A 15,076-nucleotide genomic window follows, 5' to 3' on the forward strand; every position below is an offset into this window, starting at 1 on the left:
GACACCTCACCAGTAACTGGGTCAAAACATCTTCCACACACTGTACTCAACAAATTTGTTTGAAATATTTTGCAGATTAGCTCCAGAGACGACACAAGAGACTTTTAAACCAATTTCCTCCCTTCTTCTTCCTTCCAATTGTAAGATCATTTTGTTGGCAGATGTGGATGGAGATGGAATGCGGGAACTTGTAACAGGTCATGCAGATAGAGCTGTGTATATCCACAAGTTGCATGTTGTGAAAGAGCATCATAAGCAGAGTGACGTCTGTGATCAGCCAAGCACAGGTGTGATTCAGAACAGAATATTAAGGGTTTTAGTAACTTAAACAAGCCTATATTCATTGTTAGTAGAGGTGGTTACTTAACTCAAGACAAGGAGTATCAGACCTCCCACATACTTTCCAAGAGGCCTGTGGAAATTTTGAAAATAAAAAATGAAATAAAATCCTATCATAGCACTGTTACTACTACTCTTAAAAATAGTGCTAAAGATGATAATGATAACAATGAAAATTATATTCTTAATTATTCACATTCATAGATAGACTCATAACTTTTGTCAGTCAGTGTGATGTTTATTTCATAGAATTGTAAGGAATTCATTTCAAAGCAACTTCTTTTAAGTTACAAAGTTAACATTGATTTTCATCCAAAGAGGTTTCAGTTCTCAAGCAGAAAAATTAAATTTCTGTTGTATGTTCAACAAAATGTGCACCTCACTGGTGCACTTTGCAAGCTGGCTCATCTCTTAGGGCTCATAAAGCATGCCACAATGCCAGTCAGAGCTTGTTTGCAGATTATAGATATCAGTACAACAGCCTAAGTGCATAATATTCATAAATTTTAGCCTCTTAATCATAAGTCCTTTGAAATGGACATTTTTCCTCAACCCTGATCTACATAAATTGATTATTTTTTTTATATGTCACTTAGTGTATTCTAGAGAAGCATGCTCTTAGTTCTTTGAGGATAACACATACCTGACCTAGGAAAGCTTGCTCCAGTTTTACTAAAAGTTCAGAAGGCAATAACATTTTTTTCCTCTTTTTTTGGCTCTCATCCAATGGACAACAATAGATCTTCAAGATAAGCCAAACCAGTGCTTGAGTCAGTCAATAGGTTAAAACCAATAGTCAATAAGTTCACACTGCCACAATTTCATACCATGAAGAGACAAGAAGTGTTCCTTGGGGATATAGATCCATTCAGTCTCCTTCCCCCCTCCCTCGACCCAGCATTTGTGTGTTTCTGTGACAATTTAAGACTACTTTGAATATACATGACTGGTTGGAGAGAGGCACTATGATGATAAGTTATTTGTCCTAACTGAGATCACAACACAGTGAAATAACATAAGCCTGCCTCAGTAACCCATGCCTAAAGAGTGTATTGACTATATCATCAACAATTTCTGATTTGTTATAGAAAAAGAAGACAGGAAAAAAAAGGTCAAGCCATCAGTGTCTACCAACAGACATGATTTGGATAAAATTACCGAAAACAGCATAGAGACAGCCCAAAAATTGAATGGAAAAGATTTAAAGCAAGAAGGAACAATTGCCAAGTTGTACCATGTAGGAAACAAAGTGTCAGGAGATGCAGTTCAAAAGCGAACCATGTCTTTTAAGGTTGAGGAAGTCCATCACTGGACAATTCCAAGACAGATTGGTTCCCTTGTAGTGTTTGACATGGAGACAACCAGGTACCTTTTGGCCTCATATCCTGGGGGTTCTTATATCATTTTGAATTCATGGAATTTGAGCGAACAACAGAAAGATGGTGACCAGGTAAAAAAGTATTGCTAACTTGGAAATTTTAACTTAGAGTTTGCAACAATTCTCTTTGGTCATCATTTGTGATCAGTTTTTGTCTTTAAGATTCTTTTGATTTCTTTTTTTTTCTTGAAAGTTTTTTGCAGTAAGTTTGGTAACCAGTCAACTCGCCGACGGACCAACTCGCCGACACCAACTCGCCGACGTATAAAATCGAGTAGAGACGTCGGCGAGTTGGTCGTCAATCCAATACAACTTATTAGAAGTTAAACATACAGAGAAGTAAACGATATTTAGTAAAAAAAAAACACTGGCGAACATTGGTGAACATCAAACAGAAGCTTAAACATCGGTGAACATTGGTGAACATCACCAATGACTATAACGAACGAGTTATTGTGCGACAACAACACCGTAAAGACTCATCATGTCAATCGCTCAGATTTTTTAACGAAAACTTGGCTTTCTAGAAAAGATCTTTAGTAAAAAGCATTTCTTTTTATTAGGCAATTACAGAGTAAGGTGTTTGGATTATGGGAGAAATATGAAAATGGTGAAAGAACAGCGGCCCAATTATTGAAATCGATGTCGAGATTAAACGGACCTACAAGAGCAGAGTAATTGCATGATATACATTACTTTCACATGTTCATCTGATCTTTATAATAAATGGAATTTTATCGTTTTTATCGTAAATCAAACGTTCTCGATCATGAATAAATCTTTCTTTAAAGTTAAAAAAAAAACATGTGGTTCCGCGTGGTTGCTATGGTTGTCACACAATAACTCGTTCGCGTCTGAAGCTGTTAGAGTCATTGGTGAGGTTTACTTCGCTTTATTCGCCTTAAGATCCTTATAAATTTTGTTGCAAATAAAAATAATTGCTTTTTACTAAAGATCTTGACTAGAAAGCCAAGTTTCCTTTAAAATCTGACCGATTGTCATGATGAGTCTTTACGGTGTTGTTGTCACACAATAACTCGTTCGCGTCTGAAGCTGTTAGAGTCATTGGTGAGGTTTACTTAGCTTTATTCGCCTTAAGATCCTTATAAATTTTGTTGCAAATAAAAATAATTGCTTTTTACTAAAGATCTTGACTAGAAAGCCAAGTTTCCTTTAAAATCTGACCGATTGTCATGATGAGTCTTTACGGTGTTGTTGTCACACAATAACTCGTTCGCGTCTGAAGCTGTTAGAGTCATTGGTGAGGTTTACTTCGCTTTATTCGCCTTAAGATCCTTATAAATTTTGTTGCAAATAAAAATAATTGCTTTTTACTAAAGATCTTGACTAGAAAGCCAAGTTTCCTTTAAAATCTGACCGATTGTCATGATGAGTCTTTACGGTGTTGTTGTCACACAATAACTCGTTCGCGTCTGAAGCTGTTAGAGTCATTGGTGAGGTTTACTTAGCTTTATTCGCCTTAAGATCCTTATAAATTTTGTTGCAAATAAAAATAATTGCTTTTTACTAAAGATCTTGACTAGAAAGCCAAGTTTCCTTTAAAATCTGACCGATTGTCATGATGAGTCTTTACGGTGTTGTTGTCACACAATAACTCGTTCGCGTCTGAAGCTGTTAGAGTCATTGGTGAGGTTTACTTCGCTTTATTCGCCTTAAGATCCTTATAAATTTTGTTGCAAATAAAAATAATTGCTTTTTACTAAAGATCTTGACTAGAAAGCCAAGTTTCCTTTAAAATCTGACCGATTGTCATGATGAGTCTTTACGGTGTTGTTGTCACACAATAACTCGTTTGCGTCTGAAGCTGTTAGAGTCATTGGTGAGGTTTACTTCGCTTTATTCTTCTTAAGATCCTTATAAACTTTGTTGCAAATGAAAAGAAACGCTTTTTACTAAAGATCATGTCTAGAAAGCCAAGTTTTCGTTGGAAAAAACTGAGCGATTGACATGATGAGTCTTTACGGTGTTGTTGTCACACAATAACTCGTTCGCGTCTGAAGCTGTTAGAGTCGTTGGTGAGGTTTACTTCGCTTTATTCGCCTTAAGATCCTTATAAACTTTGTTGCAAATAAAAAGAAATACTTTTTACCAAAGATCTTGTCTAGAAAGCCAAGTTTTCGTTAAAAAATCTGACCGATTGTCATGATGAGTCTTTACAGTGTTGTTGTCATACAATAACTCGTTCGTGTTTGAAGCTGTTAGAGTCATTGGTGATGTTTACTTTACTTTATTCGCCTTGAGATCCTTATAAACTTCGTTGCAAATAAAAAGAATTGCTTTTTACTAAAGATCTTGACTAGAAAGCCAAGTTTCCTTTAAAATCTGACCGATTGTCATGATGAGTCTTTACGGTGTTGTTGTCACACAATAACTCGTTTGCGTCTTAAGCTGTTAGAGTCGTTGGTGAGGTTTACTTCGCTTTATTCGCCTTAAGATCCTTATAAACTTTGTTGCAAATAAAAAGAAATGCTTTTTACTAAAGATCTCGTCTAGAAAGCCACGTTTTCGTCAAAAAATCTGAGCGATTGACATGATGAGTCTTTACGGTGTTGTTGTCGCACAATAACTCGTTCGCGTCTTAAGCTGTTATAGTCATTGGTGATGTTCACCAATGTTCACCGATGTTTAAGCTTCTGTTTGATGTTCACCAATGTCCAATGTTTTTTTTACTAAATATCGTTTAATTTTCTGTATGTTTAGCTTCTAATAAGTTGTATTGGATTGACGACCAACTCGCCGACGTCTCTACTCGATTTTATACGTCGGCGAGTTGGTGTCGGCGAGTTGGTCCGTCGGCGAGTTGACCGTAAACCGTAAGTTTGAGTAAATATGAAAAGTAGAGTATTTTGAGCTATGTAGTCAAGTAGAGGAAATGCTATTCATTTTTAACAAGATTGGAGCAGAGAACAAATTTTAGTTTTCCCACAAAAAGCTAACTTGAGAACCTGTTGATCATCTAAACCACACACCAGGGCCAGGTTGTTCAAAGCTGGGTGAAGGCAACCCAGGTTAGTGTGAAATCTGATTTCAAAGAAAATTCAGTATGATTATTTTTTTTTTGAATTTGATTATTGGATGCTCTAAAAAGGCTTTTGAGCAAAGCAATAAAAAATTATAATTTAACGTTTGGATAGCACTAAGCCTTCAAATTGCAATTAGCAGTTGCTTTTGAACAACTGGGCTCAGGCTCTTTAATCCTTGAGTAAGTTAATTTGTGCATGCTCATTATGTAGGTGTAGTCCTAGTGACACTGAATCACCAAAAAAAAAAAATTATTTATCACTCTGTCCTCTTCAGTTTTGTGCCAAACATTCTGATCTAAAATCCCTTCTCTACTAGATGTCAAGCTCAGCTTCCAAGTCCACTTTTAGACAATTTCCTCATGTCTGGGGAAGAAGTAAAGACATTCCTTTAAATTTACTCACTCTAAAATGTTGCGATCCTGATGCACCAGCTTCCTGCTTAGAGAAACATTTAGTGCTATGTACTCAAGATGGTCAGGTGACTCTACTTTATGGAAGTAAGCTTCAGTGGTCACTTTGTATCGAGCAAGGCTTCTACAATCTCTTTGCTCTGTCAAAACTCGACATTACTGGTGATGGCAATGAGGAAATAGCTTTATGCTCTTGGGAGGGAGACACTTATATAATTGATCGCCATAAGAATGTGGTACAGTTCAGCTTTGGTGAAAATGTGATGGGTTTCTGTGCAGGGAGTTATGCTTTTTCACCAGGGAAGAACCTTCCTGCATTGGTTTATGTGACATCTTCCAATCGAGTGATCATCTATTGGAATGCATGGCAGTCTTTAATGGTTCCGACTTATCTGAATCCTTTAACTCCTAAGATCTGATTGTTAATTCTCCCCTCCAGGTGCTACACATTTTTTTGTAATTAGTTCTGTGAATTTGGTGTTAGATTAAGATAACAACTTATGCCTCATGTGAAAAGTTTGAGTATTTCCATTATCTGTTTGCTGGATAATGTATGGAAAGAAGTTACATGTTAATCCCTCTGGGAGTTAAAGGGTTAAAGTCAAAATGAACCATTAATCATTGATTATAATCATTATCGTTGTCATTATCACCGTCACTGTCATTATCATTGTTATTATCGTTATCCTTGTCATTATTGTTATCATTGTCATTATCATTATCACTGTCATTGTTGTCGTTGTGGTCATCACCATGATCACTAGTATGTCACTGTCGCTAGCATTGTCATTGTTATGTTATCATCATTATTATTATTATTATCATTCTTTATTTTATCATTATTATCATAGATATTATTATTATTGATAATTACTATTATCATTATTATTATATAATATACATGCATGATATTATATAGTATTATATACATCCTAGACCTCATTGATGTTATTAATTATCAATGAAGTAAGTTTTCTCTTATGCAGGAAACCTCTTTACACGTATTTCTCATGTATTTTCTAACTTAAATTTTACTGGTTGCAGTCTGAACAGAACCTGATGTTTTGCAAAGAATATTTTATTGTAAGAAGACGGTAAAGACCGACGTAAAAAAAACACATGGCGAGACACAATTATTTATTGGCCTACTATAGGTATTTGCAGAATATTATAATTTTGGTATGCTTTGATAAACTTTGTGTTGGTTCTAAGAGCACATAACATTGTAATTATATGTAGAGGAAGGAAGCTTTCTTATGCAGTTTTTACATCATAGCTTAGTATTTTGTCTATTTTGTGTGATATTTAACCAATAAAAGTTATTTATTTGGTTAACTGACTACAACTAACTTGCTGTTTCCATTCCTTTTTTATCACAAAACTTAATGTCGTAAATTTTCGAGGAACAGATTGACTATTCCCTCACTTTTTCGCTCCTTCTATAATTTCTTTTCAGCATTTTCATCATCCTTTATACGCGTTGTCACTTTTGGAATAGCGTTGTGTTTTTATTGTAATGCAGGAACTGTTCTTGTTCTTATTTTTCTGACCAAAATGCAGCTGCAGTAACATGAATACGAATGCTACTCATTACTCAATCCTAGAAATTCCTTTAGAATTTTAGGGGATACCCATGGTTTTCAGGGGGAGAGGAAAAGGGGAAAGTCATCGCCAACAGAGTATTAAGGGGGGTACTGTAGAATAATGACTGTCAATTAACTGCCGATGGGGGGGAGGGAGGGTCATAGAAATCTTAAAGAGCCTTATGGGGGCATTAGGTAAATTTTATCATATGACACAACCAAGTATTTTTCCAGAGGAGATATTAGTGACAACGAGCACTGAAATAAAAAATTTTGACACCCTCTCTACTGCTGAAGGAGCAGGAACGTCGAAACCTAAGTGAAATAGATCAATGTCATTATCCTAACAACAGCGTACCTACCCGTCCCCCAATCCAACATAAACCCAGTGTTATTAGTTGACTGTTGTAGGGTTAGAGGAGGGGGAGGTGCCAGTTGCACTGATACTGACACTAATCCGTTCATGCAGTTCTTGAAATTGTTCTGGCGGCCGTCAAATTAAACTGCGAGTAGTCAGAGTTTTGGTGAAAAAAACATCCTGTTCGGCAGAGTTAACCCTTTTCCCCTTCACTGAAACCATATAAGACCAAGCAAGGCTTGATATAAAATGGATTGGCAAAGGAACTCTTAATTGTTGAGAGTTTAAAGGCTGACGTTTCGAGCGTTAGCCCTTCGTCAGAGCGAATCGCCAAATTACCCTATAGGCCTGTTATACTCTCCCATCGACGCAGCACCACAGTTTCTTTAGAAACTTACTCCCTTTCTTAATTGTTGAATTTTGCCTAATGCGAAAAAGTAAAATGAGCTAGAAAGTCACTTGAGTGTGTGACATGCGTGTTTCGGTTTAGTATTCGTGAGGTACTGCCCAGACATCACGCAATCTCTGAGAAAATTTTTGCATGGTTGTTATTCATTGCGAAACAGCTTTCGCAACGAAAGCTTGATTTGGAAATCGGGGAACAGGTGCATTATTTCACAGGTAATGTCTGCGCTCGACAAGAAGTTTCGAAATTTCCAACTTCCATTTTTTACCTAGCTGTGTCTGCACAAGAAGTAGTCCTTCTAACCGAAATCATTAGAAGGGAATTTTATGAAAAGTGTTATGTTAACGACAAGCCTTGAAGTCAACAAAAAATGACGAACTACCCAAGAAATTAATTTCGCGATTAAACCGTGGAGGAAAATTGATTATAGATTGAAGGGCTGTGCGTTCGATTGAAACGTTAACTAATCAAGGGCTGACTGAAAATACAGTCTATTTGCACCAACACGAACACGAACACGAACACGAACACAAACAACATCGACACGATTTATTGAAAAGGCTTCGAAGGGAATTTCCGCGTACAACTACAGCAGCTTGAACTATTACCGAGGTTGTGAAGTACTTATTAATGTGTGTTTTTGTTCCTTCCTTTCAAGGTCGAGCGCTGCTCAATTCCTTTGAATCCAAAGAGGTACTGTAGTGTGATCTCTATGTCTTACAGTTATGTTAGGCTAATCAAGTAAACTTAGCTCCGATCCAGCTGAGCGGATTGTGCACTTCCAGTTGCATAAACCGTACAACTACAGCACGATGCGATCTTGTTGATTTGCCTCTCAAGTGTGTTGAAACACTCCAACCGAGTCCGCGACAGGCAAATCCTTCCGTACGAGCACACTCGGAGAGCGAAGCTTTTTATGTCGGTACTGTATTTGAGACATTTATGAAAATTTTTGTTATGATTTTGGATAACTAGCCATGTCCATTTCGGAAGTATTCAATGACCTTGACATGAGGGAATTTGGTTGTTCCACACTTCAGGAACAGAGAGTCCACTGGCCGTTATGGTCCACATGGGCAGAAATTTAGGACAGTCAGCGGTTCATGACGCGGGCTCTATTCTGTACAATAGAGGTGCGTCCGACAGCAAAAATTTTTTTTGGGATCACTTTCTGAAGGAAAGCACACTCCGACATCCGTCAGAAGGAGGTCATCTCGGGTAGATTTCCGATTACGAAATCCGAGCTCGCCCGATGTTGTCTTCGTGATGAAGACCCTATTTAGCATATTAGACCCGCAAAACAGAGTAGAAACGAACACGTGCTTCGTTTTCGCTCATGACTTCGTATTAGGCGTAAGATATTGCTTTTTTTTTTCGTTGCTTACCTTTATTACAGACTCCACAAAATTTTTGCGATGCCTCCTTTTCACGGATGGCCGATTACAACTACAACATAGTAACACCTCCACGAAATCTGTCAAAAGGAGGATTTTAAAACACCGGAAATGGAGAGGAAAGATAAATGATACGGTCGATTAACTCCCAGACAATTGAATAGTCCAAACTCGCAAAGGCGGGAAGTTTGTTATCGTGCGAGATATCAAAGTATCTGTTTGCTCACTCAATTCGTATTCAGCGTTCGGCCGTATTCCAATCGATAATTTCGCTTTCTGAACAAAATTTCCAATTCTATGATGACACGTAAATTAACTTGTCAAGAAGTGAGTTCATTGTTTGAGAGAAAGTTGTCTGAAAGGTCAGGTCTGGTGAAGGATGTCAGGTCAGCAGAGTTCATTCTTCGAGAATATGAAACTGCCACCGTCACCAAATTCTGTTGTAGCAAGTCAACTGACAAAGGTTTTGGAAACATAGGTGAGAGGCCAATCTTCTTGTCATATGCGATTGTATTTTTTCCGTCATGTAATATCCTGGGCTTGATGCTTCTTGGTAGACATTTGAATAAAGTAGGGGGATTTGATCTAAAGGCACTTAGGGGGGATGGTGAGCGGTAGATGAGAATTGACTGTAAGAACGATATCTCACTTATTTGACGGGCCCTATGCATGCTCGTAAGTGACAGGTAACTAGGTATCATTATCGATGTCATGATCCTTTTTGACACATCGTCTAAAGGAAGGGTGACAAGTTGAGTATGCTTCTCAAATTTGTAAAAATTTGTTTTGTAACATAGACTTGGCAGCTAAAAAACACAAGGTATTATGGGAGGATAGTCGTCTGCCATTTGATCACGTCCCATTTGTCGTGGTAAATCACAAGGTATACGATTGTCAACATGGTGTAGATGGACATCTACGCGAGAAAAGGAGAAACCAAGCGGTACGTTGAAAGTATTTTGTATTTAAATGATTTTGCAGATTTTTTATTTTGCGTTGATTAATAACTAAAGGTCAAGATCAAGTAGCCTTGAGTTTCCTCCTCCTTGCATAAAGATAAGAGAGTAAATGATCTGAAAAGAGGACTCGATAGGATAGGATATTTCAATGTCCAACATGGAAGAAAGTTTCAGTGGAAACGTGGTGTTATATCGCTGCTTCAAAAGTTTTCATTAACAAGAAGACTTCTTTTTTCCAAAAACATAGGCCGGTGACCACGCCTATCGAAGAAATGGAGATGGTAAGCTTTTACAAGAATCAAGAAACTCAACTGTCACGCTCAAGTGCACATGAGAGAAATCATCAAATTTCCGGAGTACAAGGTAAGTCGGAATAAAGAAATTGCAAAATGTAATTAAAACAAGGAAAACGCCGACCTATAAATGACATCACAAAACATATCAAACTCATGGGGTACAAACAGTCTTAAAATGAATGTAGTGACCACGCCCACTTCAACACCCCACTCAAATCGAGTGTAATTTTCGAATGTTTTACCATCGTGCGGATTCTCTACGGAAAAAGCACTCAATGTACCTCTGAAATATTAAACTATAATATTGTGGCTTTCTATTTCGCTAATTTTCTAACTTGAAGGTAAAGTTTTTCCCTCGTCATTTTTACCTTTTCTCCGAGCGGTTGCGTGAAATTAACAAGGCGTTTTTGATCAAAACACGACCGAGCGAAGGGTCTCGGGCGATATCTCTTTTACGCAGGCACAAATTAAAAATGTACCGCCAGAATAAAAAAGAGGAACAAATTTCCTTTGTTTTGATATGTAAAGTGTCGAACAAAAAGCAGATTTACCCTCGTCAAATGGCGTTTCAAAACAGCTGTATCTTCCTCCTTTTGATTTTTTCCTGTTTTGTAAGCGTGAAAGCAGTAGGAGAGGGATCGGGAAACTCAGAAAGCGCTTCGGGAATTAGTCTGCCATCGTTTACTTACAAGATAAAAAAATTAAGATTTGTGAAGTTTGTTGAAGTACGAAGTCTAAATAAATGCCTTTTTTAAGCTTGTTTGCTGGATTTTTCGTAAATTTTTCGTTTTTTTTGTATCTTTCCTCCGTGGATTCGCCTTTCTAACAAGGGTTTATGTTGAGTATTCATTGCAAAGTCGCTTTGTTTTTTTTCTTTCTTTGGTTTGTGCGCCATTTTGAAAATTCGTAACGGAGAGCATGCGCATTACGTAGGGTTAGTGGTTGAGAACACCTGGAACCGAGAAAAACAAATGTTCGTCGCACTGGGGAAAGAGTTTGATATGGTCAATTTGTGTTCCTCCTTTTGACCTCTAGATCTCGCAAAAGACGGAGTGGCGCTGTAAGAGTCATTCCAAAAAGCTGCGCAACGCCATAGATGCTGGAACGGCAAAAACTGAAAGGTGGATTAACATCCATTTTCCCTCAGTCGATGAACACACCGTGCACCCAACTGGAGAAGTAAGCTCTTACAATTAAATACCCAGTTACCGTCATCACAGTTTTTGTTGCGGGCTACGTAACTGGTCCTTCTCATAGAAATGAGTGGGTCAAAAACCGCATTTAGTCGTGTACGTAAGAATTATTTTTCGATTTTCTTAATCTCATTATTTACTTTTTTTTACGCTTGATTTCTGATTCATTCATTTCTTTGTTAATTTTGAATTTAGGCAGGAGGTCTGTTTCAGCGCATAGATGAGAGGCTCGTGGCAAAAATACAAGAACTCGTATGTGCAGGAGCAAGATCAGAGAAAGAGATACGCCGACATTTAAAGATCTTTGTGCAAAGAGAATTATATCGAGGGAAAAAAGCGCCATTGAAGACCAACAGACGCTTTTATCCCTCCAAAGTTACGATTAGAAGTCACATGTACAAATCCTTAGTCAAAGAAAGGTTCTCGAAAATTGACCAGGAGGATCTTCAGGAAAAGGTGAAGCTTTGGAGGGAGATTTCTCCTGAGGATTATTTTGCGTTCCAGCCCTATGTAACTTACAACGAAGAGGGAGAGGAACGAAATGGGGAAGATGATGATAGCAGTCGTAGCGATGGTGAGGAGGATGATGAAGATATCATATTGAAGACGCCAACAAAAGGGCTCCTATTTGCACACCAGACGAAAGATCAACGACGGCTTTCAGAACGCTATGGAAATGAAATAAGTATGCTAGACGCTACTTATAAGACCACGAACTACAGCCTCCCTCTTTTCTTTGTCGTTGTGAAGACCAACGTCGATTATCAAATTGTAGGCTGTTTCGTCATCCAAAGCGAAACGTCAGATTCCATTTATGAAGCCCTCTCGATAATTAAGTCTTGGAACCCCACCTGGAACCCCTCATATTTTATGGTGGATTTCTCAGAAGAGGAGATGTCTGCAATTGGCAAGTTATTTCCAGGTATTAAGATTCTTTCTTAGAGCAGTGTCACACTGCGAAAATAGATATCTATGGATCTATTATTTTTCAATATGAGAGAGTGACTAAGTGGAAGGCGAGACAGTCTGTAAAGGCGTGATACAAATACCATTACCATGGAGTAAAAAGGAACATTCTCATGGCCTTTTTGTGTCTCAGGTATGTGGAATTGAATACAAAACTTCAAGCGAGTTTTCGACGCTATAACTCTGCCATCCCTTCCTATTTAAGAGAACGACCGCACCACATCATAAAACATTCCATGGACAGGCTATCTCTTGCGGAGTCTATCCCAAGTAGCAATGTCACAGTTATTGACATGGAGAATGGCGAGTTTTTGGTGAAAAGCCAAAGTAGCCTCGAAGAGAAGAAGATGTACAAAGTCATGTTTGGGACCAAGCAGCCAAGCTGTGAGTGCTTTGATTGGGAGAGGCAACGGCCGCCATGCAAACATTTTTTTGCCGTATTCCAGCACGTCCCGTCATGGTCGTTCGATAGACTTCCAAAAGAATATCGAGATTCCCCATTCTTCAGTGTCGATAGAGATGTGCTCTTAGCTGGTGAAAAGGTATTGCTGATGGGAAAGTAGTCGACTCACCTCCATGTGTGCATGACGAGGTTCACGATCTTCAGAAGCAATCGTCGCAGTTTGAAAATATACCTCAATCGACTTTACGACCCCGAACCCATGCTGCAAAATGTCATGAACTATTGGGTCAGATAAAAAGCTGACCTACACTGCAGAGGCGTGGGAAGTTGGTGGGAGTTTACGGCAAGTTCAGGAAAAGCTTGAAGAGTGTCTCTGCCTTCTGCAGAAAACAGCCGCCAAGGAGGACGGTATCATTCTGGAAGCTCCTCTCCTGAAGTCTACTATGAAAAAGAATTCGCGCAGGATGAAAAAAAAGAAAGTAGACTATAAAAGGCTGCCAGTATCTTAGAAGAAAAATCTTTTCACTGGACGTGTAGGGGAAAGAGCGAACAACATGAAAAGGGGGTATAACGTCAGCTTAAACGATATAGAACGCCAGCCTGCCAAACAGCCGAAACTCGCACACATCAAGAATGCCAACTCAAGCGCCGAGGCTCAAGTAAACATAAACCGCAGTGTGAACGTGAATAGCTCTAATGGTTCAAATTCAAATGCCAATCAAACCGTAAAGGCAAGCACCCCTTACACACCAAACACGACCACATGCATCACCAGCACCGCAAACGCAAACACCATCTCCTCCATTAACACAACCTCGAGCACAACCAGCACTGCAAACACATGCATCATCCTTTCAGTAAACGCGACATCGAACACAAACCTGGCCCAGCAAAACAAAAAAGATGATGAAGTAGAATTTGTAAAGAGCTCTCACAGAAGCGCCTCAAAGGCCGGTAAATTCCATCTCTCGGAACAGGACATTAGCACCATTTAAACTGGAGACTGGCTCGCCGATCATATTGTAGGTGCAGCTCAGTCTGTTCTGAGGGAACAGTTCCCTCACGCAAGAGGATTGGAAAATACAACTTTGGGGCCTATTTTTAATTTTTCTGTTCAAAAAGGCCAATTTTCACAAATCCTGAATACTGGCAGCCATCATTGGGTGTTGGTATCTACTGTAGGATGCTACACTCCTTCTGTAGTTTATCTGTACGACAGCCTGTTTTCGGGAAGAATTGCAGCCCTCGTGCAGAAACAGATTGCATCAATTATATACGAGGAAGGAACTAGTTTTAAGGTCATTGTACCAAATGTGCAACACCAGAACAATTCCGATGACTGTGGAGTTTATGCTATTGCTTTTCTGGTTTCGCTACTACATGGCCACAATCCTTCTAATCTGACATTTGACAGGAAGCTGATAAGACAACATCTTTTAAAGAGCCTGGAGAGTGGATCATTCGACCCCTTTCCCCTCTCTAAAGTACCCGAGTGTCGAGACAGGAGGCCACTTTTTGTTCAAGAGGTCTCGGTAATGTGCGAGTGTAGAATGCCGAGGGAAGAGTCAGACTCGAAGTCTCCTTCTCGTTGTGTGAAATGTTGTAGCTGCAAGGAGTTTTTTCACAGGAAATGCATTTCAACAATTATTTTGGAAGATTCAAGTGCAAACTGGCGTTGTCCAAACTGCGAAAGAGCCCTTAAGCAGGAAGAGAAAAATAACCATTAATTTAACATGTAGTATTAAAAACTGATTCTCAGAACTTCCCATTAATTGTTTATTAAGATAATCGTCGAAGTGAAATATATATGTGTAGTAATTTTTTATCTATGTAGAAGTCAGCTAAAAGAATTTTTAAAATGTATTCATGAGAAACTGTTTCCTATAGATCTTTCCCTAAGTACGCTCTTGCGTTTAGAATTGAAAATCCTGATCTAAATATTGTAAAAAATATTATCGTAGAATATTTTCAATGATGATCATGGCACAACGCAGATAGAGAAAATGTAATAGGTGAGACAAGTCACGGATTATCCTTGTCGACAAAAGTAATATCGCCTGCTACATTATATTCAAACTTAATCTCCGTCCAATCGAGGTAATGTACAATTTTTTATCAATTACCATATTAGAAATAAAAATATATCGCTTAAACTCTGAACGTAACTGCGTTAAATTTATTTCATCAGAAATCCAGAAGATTTCCGGTGTTTTAAAATCCTCCTTTTGACAGATTTCGTGAAGATGTCATTACGTTGTAGTTGTGATCGGCCATCCGTGAAAAGGAGGCGTCAAATGTATTTTGTGGAATCTGTCATATGGGTTAGCAACGGAAAAAAATGCAAATA

The 15,076-nt window shown here is 38.4% G+C and overlaps 2 protein-coding genes across 3 annotated transcripts; both read left to right on the forward strand.

The window, feature by feature from the left end:
• Positions 1-70: 70 nt before the first annotated feature.
• LOC149053286 (KICSTOR complex protein ITFG2-like) lies at positions 71-6,501 on the forward strand (the record flags this gene model as incomplete). Its single annotated transcript, XM_089203447.1, has 3 exons — positions 71-287; positions 1,428-1,789; positions 5,078-6,501. Coding segments are annotated over 3 exons (1,092 nt in total), but the record flags the coding sequence as incomplete, so codon positions are not given.
• Positions 6,502-9,679: 3,178 nt separating this feature from the next.
• LOC149053287 (uncharacterized) lies at positions 9,680-12,404 on the forward strand. 2 transcript variants are annotated; one of them, XM_089206275.1, is made up of 3 exons: positions 9,680-10,234; positions 11,203-11,346; positions 11,556-12,404. In XM_089206275.1, the coding sequence occupies exons 1-3, from the start codon at positions 10,202-10,204 to the stop codon at positions 12,300-12,302; spliced, it is 924 nt and encodes a 307-aa protein (XP_089062401.1). In that variant the 5' UTR covers positions 9,680-10,201; the 3' UTR covers positions 12,303-12,404. The 2 variants fall into 2 exon arrangements, with proteins under 2 accessions (XP_089062401.1, XP_089062407.1); XM_089206281.1 differs by lacking the exon at positions 9,680-10,234 and having other exon boundaries at positions 11,002-11,456.
• Positions 12,405-15,076: the final 2,672 nt, after the last annotated feature.

The sequence above is a fragment of the Pocillopora damicornis genome, chromosome 1, assembly GCF_964200805.1.
Source record: "Pocillopora damicornis chromosome 1, jaPocDami1.2, whole genome shotgun sequence".
Taxonomy (NCBI): Eukaryota; Metazoa; Cnidaria; class Anthozoa; order Scleractinia; family Pocilloporidae; genus Pocillopora; species Pocillopora damicornis.